Source organism: Thermobia domestica, chromosome 10 (assembly GCF_964235325.1).
Source record: "Thermobia domestica chromosome 10, izTheDome1.hap1.1, whole genome shotgun sequence".
NCBI lineage: Eukaryota > Metazoa > Arthropoda > Insecta > Zygentoma > Lepismatidae > Thermobia > Thermobia domestica.
Window position 1 is genome coordinate 180,674,464 of NC_137463.1, and position 12,960 is coordinate 180,687,423.

The following is a 12,960-nucleotide window of genomic DNA, read 5'->3' on the forward strand; positions in this document are numbered from 1 at the left end:
GGCAGCAGATCTTCGGTTTTCTTAAACCATAGAGTAGTTGAGTTTATTTTTAAATACCATGTAAAGGTGATTCCTATGCCATTTAACTTATTTACCAAAATAATCTATTCTTGTAACCCTAAAGATCAACTCAAATATAAAGAATTCGATTATTCAAAATTTTACATTTTCAACGGAGCTTTCCATGAATGGAAGAGAGGAAAACAATTAATACCCAACGTGATAATTATGCAACTGTGGCTAAACTAACACAAGTACGTGTATAAAGTACATTATTATTACATAAATTTAATATATTAATTCAGTACTGTAACAGTCGTAATTAGGATTTAACCTGAAAATTTTATTGAAATTGAAATTTCCTCTATTTATAAGTAATAAGGAAGTTTTATACACTATTATCCTGAATGTAACATGTATTTTAATATAAAGACAGTACTCGTATTATAACCGTAACCTGTTCTTTTACACTTTAAAAAGGTGATTTCATCACACAGGACTACCATTTGTATCACTCTCATACAACTGTGTGTGACGTTGCGTGGCTCGTCAAGGTCAGACGCATACAGGATATAGGTAATGGCAGTGGGGTCATTATGATTGGATTTGATCGATGGCTAAAATTTGTTATTAATTTCAGTTTCAGGGTTCCTACCAACCTGGAAAACCTCGAAGGGTCAGTGAATTCAGCTTACTCGTAAAAAATCCCGGAAAGTCAAGAAATTTCATTAAAAGCAGAAAAAAAAAATAAATAAAAAAAAAAAATTAGATAAGTCAGAGAATTTCAAGTATGAATTTTTACTTCTCAGGTCCCATTTTTCTTTTCGTCTTACCCGGGTATTTGATAGGAGATATTTTAGAAAAAAAAATAGTTTGTTTTGGAAGTCTTATCTATACACACACACACTATATATATATACAGAGGGTTGATTAATTCGTGTGTCAATTTCATTTGTTCACTGTGCAGAAGTGTAGGAAGTAAACCCGTGCAATTTGGTGTAACTTTAGACGAAGGACATAAGTTTTGTTTCGCCATAGAAGCATGTCACTTGTACTAAAGATTGAAGAGATATAGGGTCAAAGATCAAATTTCGATTATTTCCTTATAGGACTGCAATGGTAAATTCTGAAAGAGCCTGAAAAAACGTAAATTGAAGTGGTAACAAAGAAAAAGCTGTGTGGTATGATTCCACGTCACAAGCCGACGAAATATGTGTCAATCAAGTGTCAATGTCAGAGGTCACAGTCAGATCAAGGTCACAGGACACCTTGAGAACCCATTTGAATACACTGAAAACAACACAATGTCCGTATCAAAACACGTTAAACATCAAAATGAAGCAACAGAACAAGCAAAGAACGCTCAATAGTAATATGAGGTCAAAGGTCACAGGCAAATACAAAGTCAAAGGTCAGCCACAAGAATTAAATAGTCGCTGGAAAAACAGCAGTTGTTATATATATATATATATATATATATATATATATATATATATGAGGAACCTGCTAATCGGGAAAAATATAGTTCCTTTTTTTTTTTTACATTATATATAGACGTGAAAATTTGTAAATTATGACCTGGAAAACCTGGAAAAGTCAAGGAATTCGTGTTCACCAAACAAATGTGAACCCTGACTACGCGTCCACGGGGTACCCAAATCAGTTCAAGTATACGAATCGAGTACTTAAGATGGAATAATTAGCACTAAAAAATGTGCAATCAAGATTTGATTTTAATCTTAGAAGGCTTTACATTGGTAAAGTTGTCCATTCAAAAACTTGGGGTCGTACATATTCAGGGTCGTTCTATAATTTAGGCCAATACGGTATTTTTGGAAAATTAGATATTTTTTTATTAGTTTGGAACTGTAATGTATGTTTTGAAAATTTAAAGTAAATGAGTTAAGAAATCTACTACAGTAAAAGTAATTGATACTTTCATTGCAAATATACGAGTGCAAATGAAGACATATTTTGAAAATCATCCAATTGTGTATTCGAAGTAAACACCACTACTTACACCCAAGTCTTCTGCCTTGGTACTGCTGAACACTATAGGTTAAAATCGTGATTAAATAAAAGCTCTAATTCTATACATGGATTTTTTTTTTTTTTTTTTTTTTAAACCGCTAGTCCAAACTCCATTCTATATTTTGGATGTAGTGATCAAAGGACTTCCTTCTACAAAACATTTCAGCAAGTAGTGACATCTATTAACATAGTGTGTTACTATAACGAATTAGCATGACTAACTGAGAGCTTCTTGTACCCGATGTATTTCTACAACCAACGTTACACATATCTTAAGCAGGGTTATATGCTATGCATTAGTATTACTCGTAGTCTAACATGTTTTTCTATTATAAATAAGATTTTAGCAAAATTTCATCCTAAATTGCATTTTAAAAAGAAAGAGAAAAGTGTGCAGCTTAAATTCTGGTAATAAACTAACCAAATAATGTTACTAGGTACATTCTAAACGAAACAATTCGCATTATTTCGTCCAGTTCTAATTGCATTCGTTACGAAGTAAAAGATTTGCCATTATGCGTGATTGAAAGGTTAGGGGTGTTGACGCATGGTGCCGCTTTAAGCTATTTTTGCCAGTCTTTTTCTTATTCACATAAAAAAAAGATAAATAGGATTTGTGAACTTTCAGATTATTCCTAGAAGATTGGGCAAAATAGTATAATGTTTTTAAAACATCTTTTTTTGGGCTTTGTAATTTTTGGTAGGTGATATGCGGCATTTACAAAACAAATCTCTCAGATTAAATGCTGTTTTATTATTTAATTTTTATGTGTAAGACCTGCATTTGCAAAGCTGTATGTAAAATATTGGTTTAATAAGCTGTTTTATGTATTATGAAACAAATATAATTATACAACACATGGATTTTCGCATTATAAATCGGAAACTATTGCAATTTGCTTTTTCATCCTATGAGCATGTCATGTTTTGAAATTACTTTTCTAAGTAAAGAATATTATTACTGGGACATAGTAAACATTTATGTTGTATTTATTTGTTGTAGTTGAATAAATTTTTGATGGAAGCAGAACGGCAGTTACAAGAAGAAGAAGCTATTAGAATTGGGAAAGTGCCTAAAACACTTCACGAAAATGATATTAGAATAGGTCAAGTAAGTAGCCTTTATTTTAGTTATTTCGTAAATTACAGTAATATTTTAAGTAATAAACAGATGATAAGGTATGGTCACAATCATGATCAAATCCAGAAAATGCTTTGATGCTATCAAATATGATCCCCCCCCCCCCCTAGATTTCACAGTTCTTAGTAATAAACAGTGTGATTACATTTTAAAGTAGAACTTTCTAACCTGTGGCACGAGTTTGGGCTCTGGAGCAAGTACTAAAGAAAAGTGCCACAATTTGCTGAATTCCGAATTATAGTTCAAAGAGAATATGATTTGTGGATCTCTAAATAAGTAATATAGTTGTCTTATTTTAGATTATTTATTTATATTTTATTACTAGCAGAAATGCCCGTTCTTTGCACGTGGAGATTAGATTTATGGAAAATGTTACAATCCACTTTTCCTTTAGGATACGCGTTTCAATGAAAAATAATGATAAAAATCCATAAGATACTCTACATTTAGCATAAATTTTGAAACACCCTTCTTCTCTAGAATAAGCCTTTATCAAAGTGACATGATAAAAACCCACTTGAGGTGCGTACTATGTTTCAGAGGTAATTTCAAACGGGTCAACCGTTTCCCCTGACCCTGCACTGTGATTAATGTAGAATTCCCTTAGCTATGAATTCTACATTAATTGATCATTTTGGACATTTTATTTTTCATTCTTTCTCACTCGCATACTGCTAGAGCTGAAGTTAGACTTAAATGGCAACCTAACTCTCACTATTCACTATCGGTCGTTTTCGATTATTTTACTTGCCACTCTTAGGGATGCTAGGAGTGTCTCACCCGCACACCAAGTTTGAAATTGCTGTTGGCGTTTCAGAGCTATGCTGGAACACACATACCTACGTACACACAAGCATCCATTTATACACACACACACATATATATATGTATATATACCGGGTGCGTCATTTATAATGTCAAATCTTGATGACGGAGAAACCAAAAGAGAGAGAGAGAAGCGAAACTTTGCACGAAGCAACTATACAAAGGGGCACATTGGTAGATGTATTATTTAAAATCACCGGATAAACAGTGTTGCCAATCCAATATAAAGTTATGATTTTTTAAATGGAACGACCTAAATTGTATTTCTCACGTTTATTTGAAGTTGATAAGTCAAGTACTTACCGAGATATTTGGAATTTTGTAAAAACTGAGAATTTTGCGCTGTAGAAGTTGGTAACGTTGTCAGCGTTTACAAAATTCCGAATATCTCGGTAAGTACTTGACTTATCGACTTCAAATAAACGTGAGAATGCTTCTTATGACATACCAAATTGTCTTATAAATTTTAAACCGTAATGTACTTATGCCTTTTTCGAGTTATTGCACCATATTCAAACTCGACTTTTGTCTTTTCTGTAATGTCAACACTGTTTAACGGACCCATCTAAACTTGGTATCAATTTAAACAGTTCTGGCCAATATTTAAATTATTGTGCAAAACTAGTGTGTACCTCACTCCCTGTGTGTGCAAAAGACGTTTAAATGTAACACATATTTAACGTTATTTCTCGAGAAGTTTGCAACACTGACCTGTGGGTGGCATATCTTTCGTCTTCCTTTTTAGTGTTGAATTCAGTTATGAAATACAATTTAGGTCGTTCCATTTTAAAAATCATAACTTTATATTGGGTTGGCAACGCTGTTCATCCGGTGATGTCAAATAATACGTCTACCAATGTGCCCCTTTGTATAGTTTCTTTGTGCAAAGTTTCGCTTCTCTCTCTCTTTTGGTTTCTCCGTCATCAAGGTTTGACATTATAAATGACGCACCCGGTATATATATATATATAGAGAGAGTATGGCGCTAAATTCGTTGTACAAAAGCAGAGGAGTGATTCCTAAGAGTAAAACAAACAAAAAAAGTTCTAATAAACATAGGGCGAAAACCCCAACGTGTTATAGGCTGCCAAAAACATGAAAGAATGAATTTTAAAGGTTCATAGCTCCAAAACTATGGGACCTACCGTAGTCGGGTCTAGACTTCACTTAGGAACTAGTACATGCCCTATCCAAAAAATGCGTGTTTCAGAATCCTGAGGTGTTTCCACAACAATTTTTATAGAGGGAGTTTGACTACGGGCCGTACCGTACTCTCCAACTACCTTCATAAAATTTGTTGCGTGAGTACCTTAGGATTCTGAAACATGTACTTTTAGATAGAGCACATATTAGTTCCTAAGTGAAGTCTTGACCCGACTACAGTAGATCCCATAGTTTTGGAGCTATGGACCTTTAGAATTAATTTTTTTATGTTTTCGGCAGCCTGTAAACGATGGGGTTTTCGCCCTGTTTATTGGAACTTTTTTTGTTTGTTTTACTCTCAGGAATCACTCCTCTGCTTTTGTACAACGAATTTAGCGTCATACTGTATATATATATATATATATATATATATGGGCGGATCCAAGGGGGGGGGGCTATAGGGGCTATAGCCCCCCTTGACCCTCAGGTATACACTGGATAAAATGGACTTCTATCCTGTTTTACATTGGATAAAGCGGCAAACTATGGTTTAGCTCCTCCTCTGATCATATCCTGGATCCGCCACTATATATATATATATATATATATATATATATATATATTTAGGAATTATAAGGATACAAAGTTATGCCATATTATCTTGTGTCAATATACTCAAAGAATTGGAAGTATTGAGTGTTAGTTGTTAATGTGAACTGTATCATCCAGATAACGAGCTCAGTGTAATATTGTTCGACGTAGCGCAGTTTTTATGCGACATATAGCAGTAAGCTTTGGCCTTATAAGAATATACACAAGAATTCATTGACATGAGAAGCATGACATACATAATTACTGTTAATGTATGATGATATTAATTTCGCTGAAAATCTGATAGTATTTAATCGGGAAAAAAATTGGAAAATGTACGGGGAAAAGCGGGATTTTTAAAAAATCATGATCGCTGGACCTTGATTTAGTCACATATTCGAATAACTAAAGGAAGTTTTTATGTCAATCGTAAACAAATATTTTATTTCACATTTTATAGAAGTATTTAAAACTCAAGGAAGAAATTACTTTTTCTTCCATTCCCAAGATTTCCGTTTCAAACATTATGACACGACACTGCAGTAAATAAAGAAGGTATTCTGTATAATGTAACTTACTACCGTTCTTGGCTTACACGCCCCAAGATGACAGCTCACTTGTTTAATTGGGCAAACAGAACGTACGTTAGTCTCTTCCAATGAAATATTGGAAATTTACGGAAAACTGTTTTAAATAAAGCTTTCTTGCTTTCAAGTCTATTTGTCTATTCAAAGTAGTATTGTTTTTGTTGCTTACAAGTTAGATGTTAGGCAGCGAGGAAACTAAATGACAAGGTATATAACTTGCATTGCTCAGAACAACACAAATAACATAAATGAAAAGTTCGATTGGGCACCTTTACCTTGCAAGTAAACAAGGCAACAGTTTGAAAACCAAGAAAGAAAGCGAATCCTGGATCGAATCTATGATCTACAAATACTATATACTGTAAAATCTCTCAGGAGAGTAAAGTTGGTAATTGAAATAAAGACATTATAAAAAAAAGGAAAAAAAAATATTTATTTATTTATTTATTTATTTATTTATTTATTTATTTATTTATTTATTTATTTATTTATTTATTGTGATTGAGTAAAGTATTAATTAGAGATTTAAGTCTTTATTTTATCTATCCTTTTCTGAATTTTAATCTTTTAACAACCATGCAACACAAATGTGTCACTTTCAGGTAAGTCCCTAGACAACTTCGGTCTAAATGCTAGTGCTGCTCGGTATGAAGAGTCTTACTTAGCGATTTTTTTTTAAAAAAATTAACGTCCTACGATTATGCACTGAGGCTAAAGGAGGCAGTGATGTTGATAATGAATGAAATGATGGAATGAATAATGTGGGAGAAACCGGGAGAACCCCGAAGAGACCCCACGTACATAATGTTTGTGTACCACAAAGCCAAGCCAACCTGACACAGCGGGGATCGAACCAGGGACCGGATCATAATTGAGATCGCATAAAGATTAGCTTAGGTATGTATTTTAACAGAAATTAAGATTTTTTCTCCGATATTTTTTATTTGTGAAGTACAATAACGTTACTAACCTCGTGGTTAGATTCCTGCAAGTGCTTTACAGAATTTGGTGTGTTCCTTTTTAGTATCCATGATGTGTGTGTTAATTAAAAAATATCACACTGACAAAGTGCTGTGTGCTGAGATAATGTGGTAACTCTCTGCTACTCCATCTTCATATGTCAACCACACTCGTGATCTACTCACAGCTTGATAGCTTCACCCTACAAGAGAAGCTAATTAAGTCTAGACCCGTCAGCTCTAAACTTACAGGAAATACCAGATTTAAGATTAGGATTAGGAATTAGATTTCTGGGCTGTCGGCAGTTCAGGCCATTTAGCCGTCACGTATATGAAGAATGATGTACCTCGGCGAGCACACTATCCGATGAAAGGGAAGGAAGGAAGTGGCATGGAACCATTATGTTAGGTACCATCTCGGCATTTGCCTGGTGCGAGTGAGGGGAACGCAGGAAAACCTCACTCAAGATGGCTAGCCTAAAAAAGCTGTTACAGTTTTTTGACCGAGTGTCCCTACCAGATTTCTGTAACTATGTTCATAAACTTTGCAATTGTGCTACGTATAAATATAGAGTCTGTCGGTATCAGAAAAAAATCGGTAAGAGATATCAAGAAACGGTTCTTTGATATAGATTCAATGTCCCAAGAATGAGTGCCATCTTCTCTCTTAACAGTCTATCCAAACTGAAAATGGTAGAAATCAACAATATGTGGTTTCAACGTTAATCGCCATAGAGCAAAAACTATGAGATAAAGAAATGGTTCTCTGATTGTGTGAATTCACTGTCCTAAGAATAAGTTTCATCTTAATCTTTATTCCTACATTTCCGGTTTTAATGCTGATCACAATAGTGTAAAAACGATAATAGATAGGTAGAAGCGGTGTTTTGATGTGGATTCAGTGTCGCAAGGATACGTTTTGCTTTCTTTCTTAACTCTCTATTCAAACCAGAATTGGAAAAGTCGTCCATTTCTGGTTTTAATATTGATCAATACAGAACAAAAACAGTAATCAGTAGCGAGAAGTTGTTTCATGAAATGGATTCTGCGCTCCAAGAACAGTTTCCGACCTTACCTTACCTTTTGCAATCGGAAGTGATATACAGTAAAACCTATCTTTAGCGGAATGAAACGGGACTCGCAAAAATTTCCATTTAAGACAGGTTTCCGTTTAACGAAAGTAGACCTATAAAAAAAATGATTTAATTGACATACTGAGATAAAGTAAGATGCTGTACGTATCTTAATCAATTTACAGTATTTATTTCTACTACGAATTAATGGACACAAAACTTACAATGAACAAAAAAGTACTATACACACGTTTACTTACTTTTTCCAGTAGTCAAAGAGGCTTTTCTGTACACATCGTAGTTTGTCTGCTCAACATTTCAGGGAGACGTTAGCTTAAGAAACCATACTAAGCATATCAGTGTCATCTCCACGTAAGACAAATATTGCAGGTCCTTTAAACTTTTGACAGAATCTTGATAAGTCTTTAGCCTACACTCTTCTTCCAACTCAGTTCCTTATTTCTCTTCTTCCTCCACCTTCCCTTCTCCTTTCGGACTTTCTGTATGATTCTCTTTTAAAGCATGTGCATCCATCGTCTCTGCTTCGGTTTGCACATCACTGTCTGTTTTGCTAAAAATATATATCTAACCTCTCATGGAATGTCTAAAAACTTTCAAAATGCTGCACTCCGAAATTTGAAAATTTCCGTAAGGGACTTATTCTGATTTTTGTTATCTGCGTAACACAATTTCCGTTTAGTGAAGGTATTTTAACACGATTTTCGCCACTAAATTCAGGGGACTGTGAAATATTTCCGTTTAAAACAACTTTCCGTTTAATAAAGTACTCGTTGAAGACAGGTTTTACTGTATATGTTACTTTTGGTTTCAATATTAAATTCCTGTAGTTTGGAAGTTAACCACAATTCATCAGTGTGAAATATATCTCTCTTGTTTTAAATATTATTAGCAGTTAAACTAAAACTTTCATTTTCATTTGACCTATAAATGGATTCCATATGTAGCCATTACCAATATTTGGAAGAAAAAAATATGACAAGCAGATAATTTTTAATCAAGTTAATGGCAGTAGATGTCATTTTTTAAAATTTATTTTAATGTAGAACTTAATGATCATTAAGGATTTTACAAATTTCAGGTTCGAGAAGAATATATTGACATTGAAAGACATAATGCAAGACAATTTGCAAGGACCTTGCAAAGTTTAATTCCATCACTTTTATCATTAAGGAGCTCTATTGAAGTGGACGAGGCCTTACAGGAATTTTCTTCCAAGTACTGTCAAGGTAATTATCACGTGATAGAAACTGTGATTTGTATGTTTTTTTTCCTTGGAAAGGACAAATTTTTAACATGACAAAGGCTGTAAAATACGTATAATTTTCTGGAACAAATAAACGTTCCCAATATTTTAATAGCTTTCACTACTTAATGAACTCACATTTTGTGCTAGTTCTTTCAGAGTTGCGCAAGAACACTATCAAGGCAATGAAACAACTTCCAAATGTGACACATGTAAGATGTTTAGCTACATTTGAAAGTGACCTTTCATAACATTGGTTCTTTGATTTAGGCTGTTGCATAAGCAGTTGAAAGAATAGGAAGCATGCGTCTTCATTCCACTAAATATTATTTTATTATTTTGGAATTTCATAAATCTGGCGTTCACATCTTATTATATAAAGAATAAATGTACTTTTTAGGGTATATTCCATATCTAGAATATCAGTTATGTGCGGTGAATTTATGTATAAGAACAGCAAGCTATCCAGGATAACTATGCAATGATGAACAAAGCTGTTTCAAGTCATGTAAAAAATATCGGAAGAACTGGAAGTTCGGTAAATCGGATTATGTAAGGTAAGGTTTCGTAGATTTATTTAACACAAGACGATAGTAGTGCCTCTACACTACTCTTTACCGCATGCTTTATCCCATATTGGATTCGAGCAAAGTTATGTAAGAACTATTAGCAAACAACACTGAATTACACAAAACAGAGAGCGCGAAATCACTTTCCAATATAATTCAATTGATCTTATTCTGTTAAGAATTTATTGAACAAATATCAGAAGGCTGAATAGCAAAATCTACAACAATATACTCAACTAGTAACAAACGAGTTTAAGATAATATAGCAATGATTTTAGGTAATGTCTGTTGTTCACAGATCAAAGTTTACAGGTAAAACAATGACTCAGTGAAAGAACGAGGGTGTGTCTGATTCTATCTCAAACAGTGAGTTTATTGTGGACTTCATTGTGTCCGTTAGTTTTTTCTTGTGATTCTGTCGTTTCTTTCTATATTATAATGCCACAAATGTTGCATAATCATTCTTTTGTGGTTATCACCGTTTTCTTTAGCCTAAAAGACATAACCGCACAGCGTTAAAGTAAAGATTTCATTGATGTGCATCTAGTTATGATGAATTATCTGAGATCAATAGAATTATTACAGAAATTAGTGAATTTTCCTATTCATTCTTCTAATTAAAAAAAATTATAATCTGGTCACAAGAACTATAAACAATTTTCGTATGAATCCTGTAATATATACAAATATTTATTATTTTAAAGGAAATATCTTTTAAAAAAAACTTACCAGATTAATATGGAGTTGGACCACCTGTCGTCCACACAACAACTCTAATGCGATGTGGAATGGAGTCATAGAGGTCGGAAATGAAAGCATGTAGAATATTACGTCATTCCGCATGCAATGCATCACCCAGTTCCGTGAGAGAGGATGGAAGCAAAAATTGCATCAGATTTGTATTGCCAAAAGGACCAGAAATGTTGAATTATGTTCACGCCCACGGATTGGGTGGTCCAAGGGAGGTGTTCAACTTCATCCTGATGTTTCTAAATCACACCGCAATGTTCAAGCTGTGCGAATGGACGCATTATCATCCAGAAATCTGGCGTAATTGACCGGAAACACCATTTGGACCATAGGATGTACAAGATCCTCTAAAATGACGACATAATCACATTCTGTGACGCAACCAGTAAGTGTCAAAAGAGCACAGGACCAATTGAAACTAGGATATAATACACAACATTACAGAGCTCCTGTCATGTTACATGGTTGGGCGGAGACACTTCGGATCGTACTCTTCTTTGGGCGTCCGTCACACGTAAACACGGTTCGTGGTTTGAAGTGACATGAATGATAACTTATCCTACTGAATCATACGTTTCCAGTCATTGCGGTCCATGTTGCTTATTCGTGGTACCATTGGTGTCGTGCTAAAGCGTTATGATCTCTTATCAGCGATTTCGGTTCTGCAACCAGACCATTTCATTTAACTCGTGACGAACTCTGATTATCGATACAGGTTGGGAAGATGCTGCTCTAGTTCCTCACTCACTTGCCCTGCAGTTGCACGACGATTTTGGCGGGATCTGTCACTGAAGGTTTTATTTTCGATCACTGTTCCTTTTCGCCGATGTAGCACTGCGGTGAGTTTTGTAGCCCATCATCATCTTGGGCACAGGCTTTCTCAACACACCCAACACATTTGCCACTTTCGTCACATTCGCACCACATAACCAGTGATAACAATTTACTCTCTTTGGAAATCAAAGAGGACCCATTTTACCCTATCATCGTCTGCTCAGTTCACTGCACACTGCCGATGTACCTGTACTGTTCCTCACGTAGTACGGAGTTCTTCCTAACACACTACGACCAACAACCTGGAGCTGCGGTCGCCACTTGACCGTTGCCAACCCAGAGTGTAACATGTTTCAACTCCAAGTATTTTCCTATATTGATAAGTATTTTTATATACAGATGGTGATCAGAAAAATGGAAACACCTGTAGTTGGCAACACGTCAGATGTATGGGTTGGCAGTGGTGTCGTGGCGCCCGCAGCGCCGGACCGCTGGTGGTGGTGTGTTAGGTCGGTCTCCATACTACGTCAGGCGCAGTGGAACAGCAGTGTCCAGTGGCTGCAGCAGACGGAGGTAGTGTAAAATGGGAGACCTCTCAGATTTTCAAAGAGGGCAAATTGTTGGTGCGCGGTTATGTGGAGTGAGTGTGACGGCAGTGGCTACTGTGTTAGGTGTGTCGCGTGGGACAGTGTCGAAGGTGATGACGGCCTACACAACACACGGGAAAACCACATCGGGGAAGCGGAACAGTGGGCGGAAGAAAATCATGAGTGACAGGTCACGCCGGGTATTAAAGCGCATTGTCACGCAGAACCGTCGTGCCACTGCGGAGCAAGCACCTCCCCCACCCTCAATCAGCACCTCCCCCACCCTCAATCAGCACCTCCCCCACCCTGTTTCGACAATCACAGTCCGCCGCGAATTACATGACATGAACTTACGGGGTCGTGTTGCACGGGCCAAACCGCTCATCAGGGACCATAACGCTTTCGCACGCCGCAAATGGTGCTGCGACCATGCAACTTGGACCGTTGAGGACTGGAAACGTGTGATATGGTCGGATGAGTCATCCTTCACCCTATTTCCAACCACGGGCCGTGTTTATGTGTGGAGAACGCCCAAAGAAGCTTATGATCTGCAGTGTCTCCGCCCAACTGTGAAACATGGCGGCGGCTCGGTGATGCTGCGGGCCGCCATATCATGGTTTTCATTGGGTCCTGTGGTCACATTTAGCGGACGAATCACTGCCAACG

The 12,960-nt window shown here is 35.9% G+C and overlaps 1 protein-coding gene across 3 annotated transcripts in view; it reads left to right on the plus strand.

The window, feature by feature from the left end:
* Positions 1-12,960, plus strand: part of LOC145662862 (brefeldin A-inhibited guanine nucleotide-exchange protein 3) — a 266,740-nt gene that overhangs the window by 37,301 nt on the left and 216,479 nt on the right. For all 3 annotated transcript variants that reach the window (XM_081728801.1, XM_081728803.1, XM_081728802.1), the window contains exons 12-13: positions 3,035-3,142; positions 9,450-9,597. In XM_081728801.1, coding sequence (XP_081584927.1) covers positions 3,035-3,142; positions 9,450-9,597 — 256 coding nt within the window. The remainder of the gene's footprint in view (positions 1-3,034; positions 3,143-9,449; positions 9,598-12,960) is intronic.